The 21,259-nt window shown below is 42.7% G+C and overlaps 2 protein-coding genes across 2 annotated transcripts in view; both read left to right on the top strand.

The window, feature by feature from the left end:
- The window catches only part of mical3a (microtubule associated monooxygenase, calponin and LIM domain containing 3a), a 63,746-nt gene extending 56,420 nt beyond the window's left edge, over nt 1-7,326 (top strand). Inside the window, exons 35-37 of the mRNA XM_061075863.1 lie at nt 2,776-2,875; nt 3,657-3,730; nt 5,081-7,326. Of these exons, the coding sequence (XP_060931846.1) occupies nt 2,776-2,875; nt 3,657-3,730; nt 5,081-5,262 (356 nt within the window). The 3' untranslated portion in view covers nt 5,263-7,326. The remainder of the gene's footprint in view (nt 1-2,775; nt 2,876-3,656; nt 3,731-5,080) is intronic.
- An 836-nt stretch (nt 7,327-8,162) lies between these two features.
- On the top strand, nt 8,163-21,235 carry ttc38 (tetratricopeptide repeat domain 38). The gene is made up of 14 exons (XM_061075868.1): nt 8,163-8,239; nt 9,125-9,202; nt 9,294-9,375; nt 10,231-10,402; nt 11,999-12,172; nt 14,618-14,693; nt 14,953-15,072; nt 15,173-15,232; nt 15,435-15,473; nt 15,981-16,062; nt 17,594-17,759; nt 19,645-19,804; nt 20,281-20,354; nt 20,684-21,235. Exons 1-14 carry the CDS (start codon nt 8,210-8,212, stop codon nt 20,763-20,765), a joined length of 1,395 nt encoding a protein of 464 aa, XP_060931851.1. The 5' UTR covers nt 8,163-8,209; the 3' UTR covers nt 20,766-21,235.
- The last annotated feature ends 24 nt before the right edge of the window (nt 21,236-21,259 follow it).

Raw genomic sequence — 21,259 nt, 5'->3', positions numbered from 1 at the left:
CTCGCATCCTCCACCCTTTCTCCATGAACCTCCTGCATTATTTCCACCGCTCTTTCTTTCCCTCTATCCCTCTCTTCCTCTCTCTCTCCTGTCCTCCTGCATCGCTCCCTCACACTCTTTCCCTTCTTGTCTTGTGGAAGTTGAGCCCTTTGTGGGGATGCCACGCCGAAGACCTCTCTCCTTCTGCCCCTGCTGTTCCCCTGAAGGTAACGTAACCCTCGCCGCCGCCGCTGACGGTTGTGGCAGGTTACCATGGCAACCGCAAAGGACCTACGGAACCGGGTTACCCTCCCCTTTCCCCTCTCCTCCCCCTACACTCCTCCTCCTCCTGTTCTCAGCATTTGTGTGTGATCAGGCTCAGTAGATTTCCCCAGAATCTTGAGGCATTTATCATGAGGAATAAGCTGGAAATTTACATTTTTATCACAAAACACAATAAATTAAGTTTTGTTTTTTTTAGGTGTCCAACCAGTTTCTTTTATCCCAAAAGAGTATTTCTCCACAAAAGACATAAACTTAAATCTTATCTTCTGTATTCTAAGTCCAGTCGACATTCTTGCCGATCTCTAACAAATATTTCTATATACGAGTGCAGATAAATTGAAAAGCCGGATGCTGATGCATTTCGGTCCTCGATCCTCTTTGGCTCTCCACATGTGCAACCTGCTACAATGCAATAATTAGAATATGACCTGACTCTTGACTGGGGCGGTTTGCCCTCAAACTGCTAAACAGTGTGAGCTAGAATCATTAGAGGCACCTTCTCTACTATTAGAAAAAGAGTCAGCCAACGCCAGACACACAAACGTCCTATTAACGTCAATCACACTCCTCAGCTTCGAGCCGTGTGATTGACACGTTGACATCGACAGGTCACTTGAGTTCAGAGCAGTGTCTGATAAGTGACGGCTGTTGGAACCAAATGCCATCCGAGTTAATTGCGACTAGTTTGGATGTGAAAAGTTTTCGGCCCTTACTTGCACGTAACTTTGTGATCCAATTGCGGTTTATGTTAATGATGACGTTTAAGCCAACATTATTCAAAAGACCTGATAGGAAAAGAAAAAACCTCTCCAAGTTGAAAATTTAAAATTGGTGCTGCAGGTCGCAGGCGATTAAAGGGGAAACTACTCTGCTGCCGTGTGTGTGTAATCTACAGCATGTTTTCTGTTTGGCTAAAATTAAATTACCTACTTTGCAGTATGGCTTTTAAGTTGATTTTAAGAGTTTTCCTCCTTATCCCTTAAATGAGGAGTAAAGTAAGTGTCATCAATTTAGGAAATGATCCTTAAAGGCCAGAGAAACTTGCATGGTGTGAGGATTTGTTTATAAATTAATAGTCTTGGGTCGTCCGGTTTGTTCCTTGTTTCTAACACTGGAAATTTTGCCTGAGCTTCTAATCTGGGGAAAGTGCTCTAGGTACGTTCTCTTGTTTTTGGGTGTGTGAGCTGGATTTTGTTCCTTTATTACAGTTTTAATTTTTTGGGTTGATGGCTTTTCTTCTCCTTTGTGTTTGGAGCCTTGAGCAGAAGCTTGGTGGTGGTGGAACAGGCAATAGTGGAGGGAGAGAGAGAGAGAAAGAAAAAACCCATTGTAGGATATGTTTAGAAACTCACCTGTGCTTCTGTAAATCCCTCCTTTGTCTCCCCTCCCTTCACCAGTCTGAGCAGCTTTTCTCCATCTCTGCCTCTCTCTCTCTCTCTTTCCCTCTCTGTCCCTTGTCTGTTAATTAGTGAGAGCCAGCCCCCCAGACCACAGCCATGCAATTTATGTGTGTACGATGTTTTTCCTTTTCGTTTTGCAAGAGCCTCCTGTTCCCCAGCTAAGTATGTCACGCTGCATTGGGGTTTTTTGCCTCTCGGTGTCTCATTGAAAACTGCTTGGCTCCACCTGCTGCAGTCAGATAAATGAACGTATGCATCGCCCCCCCCGGCAGCAGACTTCTCTCTAAGCATGCCACATAGACGGCTCTCCTCTGCATACGGTGCAGTGGCACTGCAGAGGGGCGGCCGCTCCGTGCTCTGACTGACTCGGGCTGATTACGAGAAAGCTGCAGTGCATGAAGCCCGGACCCCCGTGTCCCAGAGGCAGACTTAATAGAGGAGTGCCAGCTTCACTATTGGTCTCAATGACAAGTCATCCCATGACCATGTGAATTTGTAATTAAATATGTAAAAGCAGCGGAATGAGTCTTTTTTCTTTTCCCCTCATTTCCCGAAGCCGCTCGGCATGAATGGCATCTGAAGGGATTTGACTTCTGCTTGTGCATCGATATTTGGGCCGGGGAGGAGGGAGAATCGTTATCGGTCCTCGGGTTCACTTCTCTGTAATGACTTGGATTTTGATTGGTGTGTTTGTTTTTTTTTTTTTACTACTTACCCGCTGGATAAAACCTAATAGGAGGAGGTAGTTGCTCCCAACAAGCAGCTATTTCTGACACAATGTCCAAACTGGGTAACACAAACCCTTCTACTTTGCAACAACAGGTATTGTTTGTGTGTTTGCTTGTGTGTGTGTGTCTGTGTTTGCCCACTAAACACAGTTGATTAACTGAGTAACTCCACGCCGTCTCCTGCACGACATCTTTAAGTATGTCGGGCAACTGACCACGTCGGTGTCGAGTCCATTCCTCCACCTCACCAGCGCTCAGCGAGGACATCCTGGCTTGGCTGTCATCACACTGCCTGTGTCGGTCCTTGTCTGTGTGACATCAGTGTCAGTGTCTCCCAGCTCGGTTTCCTCACCCCCGCTCTGTGCCTCCCTCTCTTCCTCCAGGCATGGGCAAGAAGGACGATCCCAAGCTAATGCAAGAGTGGTTCAAGCTGGTGCAGGAGAAAAACGCCCTCGTCCGCTATGAGTCCGAACTCATGATATTGTAAGTACAAGGCTGGATAACCCTAACCCTTTAAGATGATATTATGCTTTTTGTTTTAATTTTTACTTTTACAACAGTGTTAGCATCATAGTGCTACAAGATGAAAAAACTGCCATTGTGGCATGTATCATTAGTAGTTGCCCAGTTATTTTTGGCTTATTCTCATAAGCCGTTTTCCCTGGTGTTGAGTTTTCACTAAAGTTCATCTGGAATCATCTTATTGTGGAGGGTAAAGTTTATGAAGAGCAAATCAACAACCAGTATTTAAATCTCTGGAGCCCTGGATCCGGCCACACCCCCAAACCTGCTAATGCGATACATGGACGATGATGTCATAATTTAATATGAGGGTAATAAAACCAGATTCAATTATTAATTAAATGGCAATATCGTCTTATATAGAGTCAGCTCGTGATGTAAGCCTACTGATTTACTGCTTACTTATTATATGAAGAGTATTAACATTATATCATAGGTTTTAAAAGGTTGTTAACCCTTGTAAAGTTCGTGGTCATTTCACAACATGATGAAATAATATGAGGTCACGTTGGCCATCCATTTAGAGAAGCTCCTTTTATAACCTCATGACAGGTTATTAAGTAACTCAGTCTTATCTCATTTCAAGGTCCAGATAAATTTTCCGCTTTTTCAGAACAACCAGTCATTGAAACAAATGGTTGCCCAGATAAATGAAGACAAAGGCTGCAAATATAAACGGTGAAGGCCGTAATTGATCAGGGAGACAAACTCATCTTGTCCAAACTTTGTTTCTGTCCCCAAGTGCCAGAGAGCTGGAGCTGGAGGATCGACAGAGCCGACTGCAGCAGGAACTCAGGGAGCGGATGGCTGTGGAAGGTAAACACAAGACTGAGGATTAGATTAAAGGCCTTGTTTGCATGTAACCTGATGTGCCCATCGTCTGGCTAGTTGGACTTTAATTGCTACGGGAAAAAAACAAACCCGTCTGTTCCCATGGCTAGAGTGGTGTTTACAGCTGATCAGGACGTGTCTGGTTAATGGGCTTGTTGACTGATCAGGGCAGACTGGGCCTTCTGGGAGGCAACAGCAGCTGAGCTAGTGCTGCAGTGCATGGTATAAGACATAAATCCATATTTACAGTATTTAAAGCCATTCTGGTGGACTCCCAAACTGAAATGACGCACCTGTAAATTACCAAGAAATGGGCCCTAGAGTGTGGATACAAAACTGTGGCCTGAGCTGTACTCTAAGAGGCACCTTCACTAACAGCCCTTTACCAAAGGTCTGAACGTCCCGACTGTATTAATACTAGGGGTGGGAATTGGCAAAAATGTGACGATTCAATAGTATTGCGATATTTGGGCCACGATTCAATAGTATTGCGATTCGGCGATATATTGCGATACTGCAAGTATTGCGATTCGATTCTGCGATATATTGCGAATCATGTTCCCCATATTATTCAAAGGCATTACAAAAAATGAGGAAAATAAGACTGCTCAACTCACTTCAAATGTCACATTTAATTCTGTGAACAACATTTTCTTCTACACATTAACTGAAGTGCAAAAACTAAGAAAGGGTAGTGCAAAAACTTTGTCCTTGAACATTCAGGACACAGGACCTTAGTAATTATTTTCTGAATAGGAGACCTCTCACATGAACGCTGAGCTCCCAGCACATAACTTACAATTATTTAAATACAATACAGTAACATCAAGCAGACATAATAGAGTAACATAAACCGGAGAATAATCATACAAATAAGAGTATCTTAGAGCTTCAATAAAGTTGAGAAAAATAAACAAAAATGTGTGCTGCTAGAGTCCAGTCCAGCTGGCTGCAAGGTCATGACCCAAAATGTTAAATTCATTTGGGAATATTGGCATTTTTGTTCAGTAAAAGGAGTTGGTGAACATGCTCAGATGTTAAAGTGCTCCTCTGGTCCGTTACTCTATCTCCTGCAGTGGAGAGCATCCTTCCCGCAGACACACTAGGTATCTTTTAAACTCTGAAACTCTCCTCGTCATGCTTTGCCAGCCAGGGGCTGTTACATATATAATTGTAAATAAAGTATTTAAAAAAAAAAGTTGCTAGTATCGCGGGCGCAAAAATATCGCGATACTGAACAGAATCGATTTTCTCCCCCACCACTAATAAATACAAGTTTATTCTGCTTTTGATCTATTCCCCCTTAAATGCCTGGTTTGTCTCCGTCTCTCTCAGACCACCTGAAGGCAGAGAAGGAGCTGGCCCAGGAGAAGCAGATCCTGAACGAGATGCTGGAGGTGGTGGAGCAGCGGGACTCCCTGGTGGCTCTCCTGGAGGAGCAGAGGCTTCGGGAGAAAGAAGAGGACAAGGACCTGGAGTCGGTCATGCTCTCCAAAGGCTTATGTCACTGGGCCTGAGGAACGAGACATAACCCTCTCATCGGGTTCGGAGAGAGACGATTGGCGTTCTCAGACTCGCACGCATCATCTTTGATCACGTCTGCCTAAAATCATTACACGGGCAGTCGGCGTCAAACTGTCACACCTGCAGCAGTGAATGTGTAAAGATTATCCCCGACACAACACACAGAAACACTGTGGCTGCCGCTGACATGGAAGCAGTCTGTCACGTTTACATATCCACTGCCCCACAGGCGGCCCCGGTTATTCACTCTGCAGTTTTTGCTTGCGCTCTCTCCCTCTGTAAGGGGGAGAGGCAAGTTCTTTTTTCCCACAACTTTATCATCACAGCCTTGAAGTGGATCCTCTCAAGTGTAGAAGGGAGGGGGGGGTGCGCTTTGGGAGAATGTTTAAAGACTTGTTTCATTCTCGATTATCTAAAGGGAAGAGTGCAGTTTGGTCCTGCTGATGTTAAAGGAACTGTAGAGAGTTGTGTTTTCTGTGTACAGCCGTGTAGCGCAAGTCACGTTTTCAGCGGATGAAGGTGTTCTCTGCTCTCGCTACAGACGTGTGTGTGTCTGTGTGTGTGTGTGTGTGTGTGTGTGAGAGTGTATTTGTGTGTAAATGCTCACTCTGACTGTAGGAAGGACATTCTCTGCTGAAGCTGCCTTTCCATCCCGTGACAAACGGACTTCTGCTTCCTAATGAACCACAGACCCCATGTTTCTCTTTTCTTCCCCCCCCCCCCGCAGCGTTTAGTGAGTCGACACAAAGAGCCCATTCAACATGGCCACGTTTTTATATATTTATGAAGCTCTGTTTGTTTGCTTTTAACAGAAAAAGATTATTTCTTTCTTTTTTTTTAAATGTACATAAGCAGGAGAGTGCCCAGAATTTCATTACCTTGCACTTGTGCACGAGTCCCAGCCCCCCCGTCAGCCACTGCATGTCAGGAATGAAGGTTGTAGGAACATAGAGGATCCTCACAACTGCTCTTATAGCTACACACACACAATATGGACTTGTACTTTCTATGAACACTCAAGCACGACACGTGACTGGACTGTGACGGGCCTCTCTGTGAGAAGCCGTTCACTGTGCATCACACCGATCCGTTAACGTTTACAAATACTCATCCATGTTCGTTTTTGGGGATTTGAATGTTTCCTGCTTTTTGGCAAACTAAAAGATTCAACTTGTAAAAGGCAAAACTGTCTTCAGGTTGAAACGAGTTTCTCCCACCTGTTCTCACTGTGATGTTCTCGTCGTCATTAATGAATCTGATTTCACTTTTGTTTAATGGGAGATTATTGTAGCTCACATTACTCGGTTTGTGCCACAGGACTGTCTCTGTTGTTTGAATCTGCAACATCAACACAACAGCAGCGTACACACACACCCACACCCACTAGACAACACTTGGATCACTATATGGCAGTGTTAATCCTTTACCCTTGAACAAGATGCCTTTTTTTTTCATTATCATTCTCTATATTTAATTTATGTTTTATTATTTTCTGAGTTATTTTTGAGCTAGTCACATCGGTGCATCCCACTGGAACTCGAGATTTTTTTGTTTTTTTAACTTCTTTTGCAGAAACTTTTATTACAGCAGCAGGACCCCGAGCAAACAAATAAGAGGATTTGAAATGGGCCGCTGAAGAGATGCAGAGAGCTTTATGAGCGCCTGGCATCAGACAGGAGCATTATGGTTTATCTGGAGGGCAGTCAAACTAACAGCCTTGTCGACAACTGTAAAGAAATCCAGGTGGTCACTGTTTTACAGCACAGAAACACTAGAGGCTATATTTATGACTCGCTATGAGCTGTAAATACAAAGTGTTACATAATTTTAAGGGTTCCTCTTGTTTTAGACGGTGTGTGATGAGTTTGAACTTGATTGTATTGATATTTATTAACATGTGTGCAAACTGTATAATATGTAAAGAAAATGAATCCTAATTTTTAAAAACTGTTCCGCAGACACACGACTCATAATGTAAATGCTTCATGTAGCTATAATGCATAGGGGTGTTGGATGTATGCTGAGAACGGCAATAAAACAATGCAGTTGTTCTTTTACTCGTTTGTCCACTGAAACTTATTTTTAGACATTTTCTATCCATATATCTACATATCTATATTTATCTATATCTATATGTCTATCTCTATATACATGTATAGCTATATCTCTCTATTGTACACTGAATGGAGTAGATGTACATAATACATGTGCATGAACGTATGTATAATCTACGTATATAACTTTCTATCATACACGATGTAGTATAAATATACACGTGCATGTATGTACAATCTATATATATCTATCTCTATCAACACACATAGATTTGAAATGCACATGCAATGAGTTTAATGTATCTACCACATGTTTTGTGTATACATATAGGAACATATTACTTTACATGTGTATGCCTGGCTACACATGAATGTGTGTTTATTGTCCATGTGGGTGATTATATAAGTTGAGTATCACGTGTGTCATCAGCAACACAAACAAAGTGTTTTTATATTGAATCAATATTTGGTCCACAAGGTTACACACTGTCAGATTTCCTGTGAAACTTCCATAAAGTCAACAACATTAGTAAACCCGCCTCGGGACAAAGAAAAGAAACCTCCGTGAAATCTGTGAAGCCACGAACTCTTAGAAGTGACCGCGCGGCCGGAAGCTTCACAAAACAAGAGACCTGAATAAAACTGCACCGACTCTTCACATTTCAAACACACACATCACACTCGGGGAAAAACGCAAACGTAGAAAATACACCTGAACACATCAACACCAGAAAGTACGCATTGATTTTTAGACGCAGACACCCACCAGCCGTGTGTAGTTCATGCTCTTATTCTGAAAAAACGGTTGTTCCTGAAGTTGACTTCCGTTGAAAAGCAGCTTGACAGGTGCAGTTACAGTCCAGCTGTGGGAGACGAGCTGTCAGACATGATCGCGTCGAGCTTCAGGGATTGTGAGGTCAGTGTTTGTGTTCGATTCCCAGGTGTTGGTCGTGACCGGAAGTGCTTGTTGTTTGCAGGTTTGAAACGAGGAGGCGACAGGACGTGTTGAGGTCACATGAGACGAATGTGGGAGATTAGGGGGGGTTAAACTCAGAAAGTCATAAACAACACAATAATTGAGTGACAGTTTACCAGAGGTGTGTAGTTGTGCTTTTATTTGAGGTAAGAAAGTGTTATTCTTCATCTTTAGGCTTCAAAAGAAAAAGTTTTACATGTTCACTTGAGTGGACTAAAGAAAGCTGTATTTAACAAACTAATTTAATAAAATAATGCCAAAAACTATAAATTAATATATACAAAAAAACATACAATAGAGCTTGACAAATGCAAAACACAACTTAACTTACCGTCTCTAATATACTCTCGAGGTTTACTCTCTAATATTCTCTCCTGTAAAGATTCACAGTTCTCTCTGCAGAGAATACACAGTTTATAATTATTTCCCAGCTCCCCATTCACTTACATAAGCATCTAACTATTTTTAAACAAAATTAGGTTGTAATGACATTAACTAATTGATTTAGGGTGGAAGATGAAGTATTTAACCCATCAAAACCCATGCATTTGCAAAAAAAAATGGCTTTGGAATATCTGTCCACTTTAGTGACCTCTACGGGTGAAAGGATTAATAACACCTAACGTGGCACAGTTTTCACAGTAAGCTATCTATCTGCAAATATGGGGATTCTCCACCGTGATAAGACTCTTATGTGTGACATCCTAATGAATGCAGTGTTAATATGTGTGTGTGTGTGTGTGTGTGTGTGTGTGTGTGTGTGTGTGTGTGTGTGTGTGTGTGTGTGTGTGTGTGTGTGTGTGTGTGTGTGTGTGTGTGTGACAGGCTTGGAGGGCCGAGGGTCTTGAACTCTCCACCACCAGTAATGAGGCCTGCAAACTCTATGACGCCCTACTTACACAGGTGAATACTCTCCTCCTCCACGCTGTCATTCTGCACCATGTTTCACTACGTCACAGTTAACTACATCCATCCTTGTCTCGTGGGCTCCTAGTACGTGACCTGGAGGAACGATGAAACCGTGGGAGGGTTTGAAGGATGCATGTCCGCCATGCAGACGGCCGATCCTACCTTTGGTAAATATGCAAGGAATCAAATATCATTCCTGCCAGGTAATCTTTAGGTGTATTAACCAGGTAAGTCCTGCTGGGAGGCACTTTCACAATAAACCTGGCATGGACGCAGACATTTTAAAAGGAGATAAAAACACAATCAAGGCTGAAGGCTTAAGGATAAAGGTGAATGAAGGAAACTGTGCCAGAATCATTGTTTTTCCTTAGGAGAAATGGGGAAATTTGCAATATTTCAGCAGCAAGAGTCAGAAATCCGCATCAGTAAGTCATAAGATACAATACTTAAGTGTAAGGAATATACAAAATAAAGGAGATATAGACAAATCCACCAGTGCCATGATCCAGGAACAACGCTTTTCATAGTAACTTATGGATCTGAGGTGTTAATATCCCTGTTTTATATGTAATAGTTAACATCCGGGGAAAGGTCATCGGGTTGAACCCCAATTTAAATACATCCATACTACAAAAAGGAAACAATCAAATGTGTTTCCTACTTCCCCTTTTTCTTATCGTCTTGGATAAAGAACAAAGCATTTGTTTAGAATCAATCTTTGGAATCATATCTTTGTAAGTGCACGTGTCTGATTTCATGACTGGAATTAACATGTAGCGTGCAGTGGGTTTTCGTAGAGATCCCCATGTTATCAGTGAGGCACACGATGGGGATGAGAAACACATCTAAGCAGTGATATATATCTGTGCTCTGCAGTTCAAAAGGAAAAGTTTTACAAGTGCACGCGATGTTTTCAAGTGTTTTATAGTGTTCTAGTGTTGTGGTGAGTGCATATGACGTTTCAAGTGTTTTAAATTACCTTCCACAAAGAAAAGAGCTAGTTGGATTTATCTCCCCTGCAGTTATGGGCCATGTGATGAGCACCGGGCTGGAGCTGGCGGCGATGGCGAGCTCCCTCCGGCTGAATGAGCGCCTGGCGAGTGCCGTGACTCACACGGTGGAGCTGGCCAGCAACCAGGACATCACTCCCAGGGAGAAGCTCCATGTCAAGGCTATGGAGCTCTTCTCACGCGGGTAAGAGTCTGGCTGTTGAAAAGTCAAAAGAGAGGAGATGGATTTTTCATATTAGTCCCAATATTTCCTCTCAGGGGTGTTAACATGAGTTCATTTTCCTTTTTCTTCTAAACACGATGGAATGCACAAGTCCCTGTTTTGTTTCTCATGTGCACAATGGTTCCTTGTCAGATGGAGCAGTAGTTGTTGGATGATGTAACATTCATACTGGCCAGTACATCCTCAGGAAATCTTAAGTCTTGGTAATAGAGTGTATGAAAACATGACTGTGAGTCAATGTGAATTAAAACTTGTAACACAAATACAAAACTAAAATTAAAATTAAAAATTGCCCCAAAAAAGTATAATCTCACAAACACTTTGCATTTTTCCCAAATTGTGATGGACTATGCAAATTTTATATATTTTAAAAAACCCACATAGAAAAATAAAAGCATGTTTTTTTGTATTCTGATGTTTTACAAATGTATTAAAGATCAAAGATTTAAATCTCTTTATGACCAAAGTATGTAGACCCTTTTCTGCGCAACTCAAAATAGTATTCAACAGATCCTGTTTGCTTGGGAAGAATCTAGAACTTGACAGAAGATGAGAAAAGCAGACAGAGAAAACCACACATTCAGTTCAGCTCAAAAACCAAGTCACGAGTTCTAAGGGCGAGACACATATCATGACATGGGTATAAATCCATTTTTTAAAACTGTGAGTGGTACCAGGAACTCAGTGGCTTCTATTATTTACAATGGAAGAACCTCTGGGTCTTTTCCTTGAGCCAACTTGAGAAGCTGGGCATGAAGAGTCAAGGTCAGGGAGGTGATGGAGAACTCGGCTTCAGAAGAACCTGCCAAGAGGACGAGCAACCCAGCGTCACTCCACCAGTCAGGCCTTCGTGATGGAGCAGCTCGACGGAGGCCACTTTAAATAAAACCCACACTAGCCCCCTCGGAGTTCACCAGACGGCAGTGAACAGACTCTCAGGCCTTGTTTACATCTCACATTAACACGCGTCCTGGGTGAGCCGATCAGAAGTGAGCCGCTCTGAGTTCACGCCCGGCTTCTCACTTCCCTGCTCTCTAGATATACACATAAATACATGAGTAAACACATACATCATTGTGGTTTGCGTGCTGTCCACATGCGTGTTGTTTTTAATGGTTGTATTGAATCAATATTCAGGCTCATTAGAGCATTAGCTGTGTTCATTATCACGCCAGAGGAAACATGTTGCCACGGAAAATAATGACGTCTCTTTAGTCATCAGAAGACTGAAGAATGAGTTTTATCCATTCATCAAATAGCTCTTTGTCCGTGTCCCCTGTCTGGGAGGCAATCACATGCCTCAGATCCCCAGCATCCATCTACACAGACTTAAACACAGTCTCACAAGTAATATTTCTATTCTCTCTGCAGTGTCTTATTTGCATATATGGAAATATTGAAGGCCTTTATGTTTCTTAATGAAGTCTTGCAGGGCTCTTAATGTTTTCCAAGCGCCTCACATTCCCTACACTCAGCAGAAAGTTCGCTGAGTGCGATTCTCATTGAACATTCCTTCTGTCGTCCTTTGTCTTTAACTGTGACTTATGTTCCTTTCAGAATTTTTCTCAAGGCCTGTGACGTCTGGGAAGACATTCTGGTGGATCACCCCACTGATATGCTCGCCCTCAAGTTCGCCCAAGATGGATATTTCTACTGGGGAGCCAAGACCCGGATGAGAGATTCCGTGGCCAGGGTGCTGCCTCACTGGAAACCACACATTCCTTTGTACAGGTACAGGAAGCAGCATTTTACCATCAGACATCAGCATTTTGGGGCAAAATCATGTGAAAACTAATGAATTAGGTCTTTGAAACAAACATTGACTTCACACGTCATCTATAATTTGTTCAGTTCATCAGTGGACAGCATGTAAGAATTGATTTATTGGACAAGTACAGTGAGACAAAACACTTTATATAATTCATAGTAACTCATAAACTGTGCATGTAATCATAATGAGCTTTCAAATCTCATAACACCTGCTATAAACCACATGCTTGGCTCGGACCACCACGCAGACATATTTAGCAAACAGCTAAAGAGCTAAAGCTTCACAGAGGAGATGTAAAATTAAAGTGAGATGACCTTTGATGCTTAAAACCACAATATGTCTCCTCATTGATATCAAAACTATAAAATACATGATGAGGCACAATATGGGACGATATAGTAAAATTTAAACCTTCCCCTCATGTTGCAGTAATTTGGTTGTTGACGGTGACACTCGAGGGTTAACGGCAAACTAATGATGGTGTTGACTTTATTAAAAACTAATTAGAGACACTTGCAGCCTGCCACACACACACACACACACACACACACACACACACACACACACACACACACACACTTAATCCACTGTCACTGCTTTATTTATCACAACAATATATATCAAATTATGTCTCATTCATTACAAACACGCAGAGATTCCCCCAGGGGATTAAGTTGAGTTGTAATAGATGATCATGTATTTAAGGAGTGTCAGTCAAAATTAGAAGATGGATTTTTTTCTGTCTTATTATTATAATATGCTGATTTACCACAGTACAGCCTTTGTAAATCTGCCAGTTTAATAGAAATCGTCAACAACAAGTTTTATGACCTTTAGTTGTTATGGCTTGAGGCGTGTTTACCAAAGTAGTCTCTGCTTTTCTGTGAGTTTCTGTGAGAGAAAAGGCTGAACTCAAAGTGAGGGAACATGGGAGCAGAGACACCAATAGTGAAAAGACACAGAATCTATTTTCAATGGAGTAACATGCGGAGAGACAGGTTTTTTCTGAATGTTATCAGGTCTAAGGTTAGATTTCCTCTCTGATATACAGAGGGTGGTGGAGCGGTGGTGGTGTTTGAATGTGGCAGTCAAACAAAGTTCAGTAGTAGAGTCGGATCAATTTATCCGTTGGCAGATCAAAATCGGCTGATATTAACTTTTTAAAGGATGAGCATTAAAGTTTATTCTTCACGTAGAAGATATGGTTTTTCTTTATATGATTTCAAGTTGTGTTTATATGATTGTGAAGTGTATTCTCGTCAGCCGAGAGGTTGATGTGGTTGTAGAAGTTGATGATGAAGGAAAGGAAACCGCGGACCCAGAACTTGCAGTTTAACATGAGTTTATTACACAGAAGTTTCACAGGTCAGGACGAGCTCCAGAGACTCGGAGAAATCACACAGCCAAATGGTGAAGTCCGACTTCCAGGGGTCGGACACACAGTATATATAGAGAGATTGGTTCCGCCCATGACTTCAGGTAAATGCCGTCCCCCATGGGATTTCTGACTAAAGAGGGACATGTTTTTGTGTCCGAACATGAAGACACATTGGTCAAGAACATTCCTTCTACTCCCATCCATTAGCAAGTGAGAGGTCACTCTGAGAGTCAAAGGTCATTTCAAAAAGGTAGAGAACTTCTAAGATAAACATCTGGAGGACTCTCTGAGAATGTCTGAGAGTCCAGAAGGCAGGTATGGTATACGTAAGCCCGTAATTATGTTTTGAACATACACCAACATGTTCTACTCTAACGAATACACGACATAACCCCCCTTCGAGACTAAATAAAGTCTCGACATACTCTAACGAATACACGACAATTGCTATAGTGTGTATTTTTTATTTACAGTCATATATTGTAAAGTTTATGGTTAAAGTGTGAATTGTTGTTAAAGTTCTTTGTCCTTGACATTCTATGAAATGTTGCCAATGTAAAATATAGTAGCTGTCGGACATTTTTACTCCCTGATACCACTATCGGCCCTTAAAATCCATATCTGTCGGGCTCAGGTGAGAAGTGATCCTAAGCATTAAGAACAGATTAGTGTCAGGTGAGCAGTCAGGTCAGTAGGACAAAACCAAAGGGGACAAAAGAGGACAGGTTCAGGTGGCCTGTAAAGAGAGAGGTGGTGGTAGAACAGGTCTTTGTGCACTGAAGAGTCTTTTGAAGCTTAGTGACTGATTGAGGGCAGGTAGAGAGGAAATGCTGGGAATGCAGGTTAAAGGAGGTGTCGTTCAGCCGGGAGCTCTCACCGACAGGTCAGAGCAATCAAACACAGAACAGATGATAACGTGTGTGCAGACATACAGGCTGAACCAGAACGATAAACAAAACCCAACACCAATAAATCCCTCGTAAATGATCCGGCTTTAAAGAGTTGTTTTGTTTCCCTCTCCTCTCAGTTATCTGAATGGACTGTATTCCTTCGGTCTGCTGGAATGTAACTTCTATGACAAGGCGGAGAAAGTGGCGATGGAGGTGAGACTCGCTCCTGATTGTTCCGTGTTAAACTCTTTGCCTCTGATCGTCTCATTTCGGTAAGTGAGTCGTTTGCCGTGGAAGGATCGATAACAAGCAGAGGAGCCGAAACCTCTGCTGCTCCCAAATCTTCTCTGTAGAATCAAAGACAAAAATGAAAGACTGGGAGTTAAGCGAGCCCATTATTTTGGAATTGTCGTTTTACTTTGGTGCAGCAGATACATCTCCTCTCTTCATCTGTGTTCTCTCTCCGGTGCAGGGCCTCCGCCTGACTCCGGGCGACGCCTGGTCCGTCCACTCGGTCGCTCATGTGTATGAGATGAGGGCAGAAGTGGACAAAGGTTTGAAGTTCATGGAAAGTCGAGAGAAAGACTGGCAGGTACGAGTGTTTATTCTTAATGATGAAGCACATCCCAGTCACCCAGTCCACTCAAATCAAATTTACAAATTAAAATACAATATGCATTGTTTAATTCCAGGTCTCTGACGTCCTGGCCAGTCACAACTATTGGCACTGGGCTCTATACTTCATCGAGAAGGTAAAGATGATAATGGGTTTTCTCAGTCAAGCGAGTAGTTGGCGGTGGGAGTGTTTGTGGAACTTGTATTTACGATATCCTTTCCCCTCGGGAGATTAATTTGTGTTTGCATCCGCGCTACGTGATCTGTAACCCCCGGCTTGTCTTTCAGGTCTGAAGTTATTCACATTCCTCCCTCTCACCTCCTCTTCCTCCTCCACAGGGGCAGTACGAAGCCGCGCTGCAGATATACGACTCTCAGGTCAGTTTGTGCCGAGGGTTTTGCATCAAAAAACCTTGATGGTATATCTGTCTTGAGTACACTCTGCGGCTTTTCTTCTTCCCATGCATGTACCAATACACAGGGGATCCGCACTAAAAGCAATGTGTTGTTCTGGTGATCCAAGAGGGCAAGTGTGAACAAATGGAAGTCATTTTCAGTGTCAACCGATGAAGAGGAGGATTTTTTTTTTATTCGCTCTAAAAATACTAGACACCATGTGAGAGTAAAGCTTTTTGATGTCCTGCACCGATACAAGAACATTTCATAATGTTACTCAGGGCCGACACGAGTTGGAGGGAAACAGAAATTCTTACGTAAAGTTAGATGATATTCATGAATGTTTAACAGCTCACGTCGGGGGAATCCAGCAAAACATGGAGATGCCCGTGGGTTTTTTTTCCTCTGGAAATGTCATTCTGTGGGAGGCAGATGTTTGTTCAGCCTTCAGTTTTCAAGGTGAATATTGAACATGTATATTTCTCTCAGATTTTCAGACGTTGTAAAGCCACAGGATCCATGTTGGACACTGTTGACGCCTGTTCACTGCTCAGCCGACTGGAAATGGAAGGTGAGATGCATATTAACATCGGAAATCAAAATCATGTTTAATTATACACAATCATAATAATAATAATTTATTTATAAAGCACTTTGACAGCAAATAGTTATATAAGAGAAATAACAATGTGACAAGGAGGCCAGACGCCCACGTTTAGATGGTTAGTGTTCAAATCAAATGAATAAATAAAGAGCTGGGTCACATGAAAACTTGAACACGTAAAAGCAGTAATATGACAATAACAAGTAAATAAAACAAGTAAAATAAAAATTGAGAAGAAAACAATATAAACACATGACAGCAAGTCTATAAAAATGGGTTTAAAGAGGTGATATAATAGAAGCCGCTGACCCTGCGAGCCTTGTCTCCTCAGGTTGGCCGTTCCAAAGCTGAGGAAAAAGCACCTTTTAGTTTCCAACCTCGAATTTGGAGCAGCAAGCAGGGCTCGACCTGAAGATCTAAGGCTGTGATTTAGCTTGGGGCCCAGCGTGCTTTCAAAGTGATCAGTAAAATCTTAAAATTAATTCTAAAACGGACAGGGAGCCAATGGAGAGAAGCAAGCCGAGCTGCTGCGTTCTGAACCAGTTGGAGGCGGGAGAGAGACTCTTGGCTGATACCAGAGAGGAAGGAGTTGCAGTGGTCCAGTGTAGAGAAGAATGGTGTGTGTAGGAAGTCTGGGTGTGAAAGTACGGCTTTGATTTTTGAAGATGTCTCTGACACAAACCATGTCACACAAAGCACTTTACAGAATAAAAAGCAATAAAAACAAGTCTCCTCATCCATCAGCGCACGTATCGAGACAATATTAACAGGAACTGAGGACACGCTATCAAGAAGTCTCATCAATTTGATATGAGGAAACACCAAAGGCAGGTGGAGACAGATAAACTGGAGTAGACCTAATAATGAAATACTGAAAGAGATGTGAAAAGATAAAATAACAAAGATGAAACTAGACTCGGAAGAGCTCGTACATCTGTCAAGGCCGAACTGTCGCCTATGAAATAAAGTTTTGATTCGCTAGATCCAAATCTTTATTAAACTCCCAATCTCACGACGTTAAAGAAAGTTTAAAAATATTCTCCATCCGCCCCCTGATCCGGATTCGCACCCAAAATTTAACAGCCTCTTCTCTGACCCTCATCTTCTTCAGGATCTTTGTGTCCATCTATTGTTCCCGGTGTCCTGGACCCCACTGATCAGAGTTTGATAAAAATCGTAGGAAATGAAGCGTGTCATTGCTGTGAGATGCAAAACGTTATTACGACGCTAATTGGCTCGACAAAAAATACCGCAAACATTTGTTAACTTGTTGTTAATGGGCTGAAGGGCAACATCTGCTTTGAGATGATTTAAAATGGTGTGAAAGTGAAACTGTGGAGGTGAGATAACCCCATTCATCACAGCTCATTAATCTGAAGCCCAGGTGCTGTGTCAGACATTTCTTTACTCTGTTTAAACAAAAAAACGAATTCTGAATTCGGAGCCTTTATGCCGCCTACAAGCCCGATTTACCTCCTTGTTTCGGTGCCTGTTTCAGGTGTGTGCACGAAGGAGCGCTGTCGGGAGCTGCTCCAGGTCACACGGCCTCACACCGACGACCACGTGACCCTGTTCAACGACGTCCACTTCCTGATGGCGTCGCTGGGCGCCAAGGAGAGCGGCACGTCGCAGCGTCTGCTGGAGGGCCTCCAGGAGTTGGCTAAGTGAGTTCTCCTCCCACCCGCTGCAAACCTCGATGCTGCTTCCACTCTTACGTAAGAGCCCAACCAGGCGTTATGTAAAGCAGAGACAAGGCTGAGCGTAGGACGGCGAGACAGCGAGAGAGAGAACTCGGAGCTGCGGTCCATCTCGGTGACCGGGGGTCTTCCCTCTGTAGCAGATGTTGTGCGAGCGGCTGCAGCCTCTGTGGAGTTGTGTGGTCATAATATGTTCTGGCATCCCGGCCGCGGACAGCCTGTGCTCTGTGCTCTGTCTCGCTCAGAAAACCCACAGAAAAGCTGCAGTTTGAAACCAGTGCTTTAAATTCTCATGTTTTTTCACTGTTACATCATTTAACCCATGTTTCAGGAGTCTGGGGGGGGGGGGGAATGAGGCACTCTATTCCTAATTAAGTCACCAGGCGAGACGCAGACATGTTGGAGCTTTGTATTTATTTAATCCCATCATTCACATATACCGTGTCACTTTTATTGCCTTGGTTCGAAAGGGATTGCAGAGTTTTACATAATCCATATTTTTGACCTGGTGTTTTCACACTCGGTGGCAGCGACTCTCGGGATTAGCTAATCCCAGAGAAGCCTCACAACTGGATGAAGTGTCTCGTAGGGAAGTGAATTCCTGCCTTTCACTGTTCACTGTAGTAATACTCTGATACCCGCAGTGTGTTCAAATACACCAACCCGGAGCTATGCTTTAGGTTTCATGGATTTTCATACTTAAAGATGGAAATGTTCCTTTTTAATGAGTGGAAATAATAGCAGGGAAGATGAGGAGGAGTTTAAATTAAACCTTAAGATTGTGAGAGTCCTTATTGTTTAGATTCTCTATGAATAATTTAACTCAGTTCTTTTTATTTGTTAAGGAACCAAATGCACATCTTTCCAAGCAGAACTATGCAACTGTTGTTTCCATTAATTAAGAATACATTTTCAACGTGGTATTTTGAGGAATATTTGCGAAAACAAATCACCATCAGAGACACAAAACCGATTGTCTTTTTTCACTTTAATAGGGTATTTACGACAACAGCACAAGTAAATGAACACAGATGCAGGTCAGCTGTTCTTCATAACGTGCTGTTGAGTAAGATGTCACATCTCCTCGTTTTTATGTGTATCGCATGTTTGGAGGACATTCTGGGACTGTGTTTGTTAATCCTTCAAAAACTAACAGATCAGAGATTAAAGGGGATGTGAAACATGGATGTGGAGGATTTATGGTAAAAACCTTTTCAGCTCTGACTTCAAACTGGACTTTATTCTGCTGGGAGCCATTAAAAATTAGGAATAGCAGATAGTCAAGCAGGAGGCCGCTGCAGGAAACAGGAAGATAAATTAAAATAAAGCAGGTTGTGTCGAGCTCCGGTAAAGTCACTTTAAAATCCAATGTTCTTTAGTTTCCATCCGCTTCTCTCGCTCTGTGACCGGGCTTCAGTCTGTCACTCACCTTGGGTGTCTGCTTTTCTGAGATATGAGATCTCAGAAGCAGCTTCCTCAGCTCAGTGGTCAGTCGGCAGTGAATACATCTTTTTTTATTGGCTGGTTGTTTTAAATTTCAAATACCTATTGCATGTTTTTTATCTGTACATCCTTACATCCATTTTATCTGCACATTTCTTGCATCGTCTATTTGTAAATAAGCAAAACATTTATTGGTAGGGCTGTATCCTCCTCAGTAAAGATGCACACCCTTGTGAAAGTAAAGTGCATGAAGAAGTTCAAACTAGAAAGTATTTTATTCTTGGGATCGCAGATGTACTCCTCCACGACTGTACAACCCATAAAGCATTCTGCCTTGAGAGCTAGTTTCTAAACCTTCCAACACAAGATATGTCTCTTTTTCTTTTCTAACCATTAATTTTCTTCACAGGGAGCCAGGGGAGAATCAGCAGCACCAGCTGGCTGGATCTCTGGGTGTACCCATGTGTCAGGCGATGATGGAGTACGACCAGGGCAACTACGGTGGAGCGGTGGAGCTCCTGTACCCTCTCCGCTACAGAACCGTGGAGATCGGTGGCAGCGACGCTCAGGTGAGCTCCGCAGAAATGTAGTAAAACTCGAAAGCCAACTCAAATAATTGAAATGCAACTCCAGCTCTGTGATGCACCACTGGCAAGCTCTCAGCCTTGAGGCTTTATTCAGTTTGAATAGGATCAATCACATTGTTTTGTGTTTGTTTTCTGGAGTAAAACTCCAAATCCCTGTTGAAGTGGAAATAGGCCAGAGGTGAAGAACACTCTCCATAAGAGCTCAAGCCTTCCAGCCTCTGAACATGTTACATAGTGAGAGAATGTGCTGCACAGTGCACCAGTGTATGAATAATGAATCCGTGTGATGGATGCTGATGGATTTTTATGTCCTTTGTGTTCATAAGACCGTCCCCCAAGGTGCAACAGTTTACACTACAACACTATACAGAAAAACACAAAAGGATAGAAAGACTATACACACAGTGCAGCTCTGGAGAAACGTCTTTCCTAATGGCTTTGTCCACTGTTGTTTTCAGAGGGACGTCTTCAATCAGCTGCTCATTCATGCAGCACTGAAGTCAGAGGATAAGCACCACCAGAAGCTGGGAAGGTAATGCACAGCTGGGACTTCAGTCCAAACATAGGTTTACTTCAGTGTTTTCCCCCCTTTTCTTTTCCATATGGGAGAGAATAGAAAGTCCTTCCAGTGGATTTCATGGCGATGCTGCACAGCTGCTGCCCACTCCTGTTGTCCTCCTGCTCCGCTGTCGCCTCCATGTAGAACACTATCTGTCAGTGCTCCCATTAAGTAACCGACATCGCCCGTCTGTACCCCATGTTGCACGTCCATTATTGATCAGTTTAGCCTCTCGGCGTGTACTCTCTCTGAATCTGTGTTCATCTCCATGTGCCGCCTTGTGTTCTGCTGAATCCCTCCAGATGTCTTCTAGTCGAGCGTGATGCCGTGAGGCCGAACTCCCCCCTGACGGCTCGCCTGATGCAGCGGGCGCTCCACGTCTAGCAGGACTGAGAGGCGCCCATACGAGGAACATCAAAGTAACATCGGCAGACGCAGAATCCCATGAGCCCATGTTTGGTTCGAGGGGACTTTGGTACCAGCTGTTGTCAAGATGGCTGAATTCTCATGATGTAGAGCATCTTTTAGATTACCCACCTATTAAGCTTTGTTAATGACGAGTGTGAAACTTAATCATGTGCAACATCTTTTTTTAATTCTTTTACTGAAAACTGGCTTCTCTAATCTGTGCAGATGTCTGTGACTACTGTATGTTCCAAAAAAATGTATTAATGACACATTCAATTTAAATGCCTTTCATGTCAACAGCAATATAACAAAATTAAATCAATAAATATACACTTTGCATGTGAGAGTGTAACAGAATAAAGTGCATCACACGCTAGAGAAAAATAAATGTACTCAAAAACATTGCAGATGTACCGTAGCAGCAATAAAAAAAAAGTCAGTCCTTGCGTGAGTTGTCTTCTTCCCTCTTC

Source organism: Limanda limanda, chromosome 8, assembly GCF_963576545.1.
Source record: "Limanda limanda chromosome 8, fLimLim1.1, whole genome shotgun sequence".
NCBI lineage: Eukaryota > Metazoa > Chordata > Actinopteri > Pleuronectiformes > Pleuronectidae > Limanda > Limanda limanda.
Note: the sequence above shows the minus strand (reverse complement) of the source record. Positions and strands in the feature narration are given on the sequence as shown.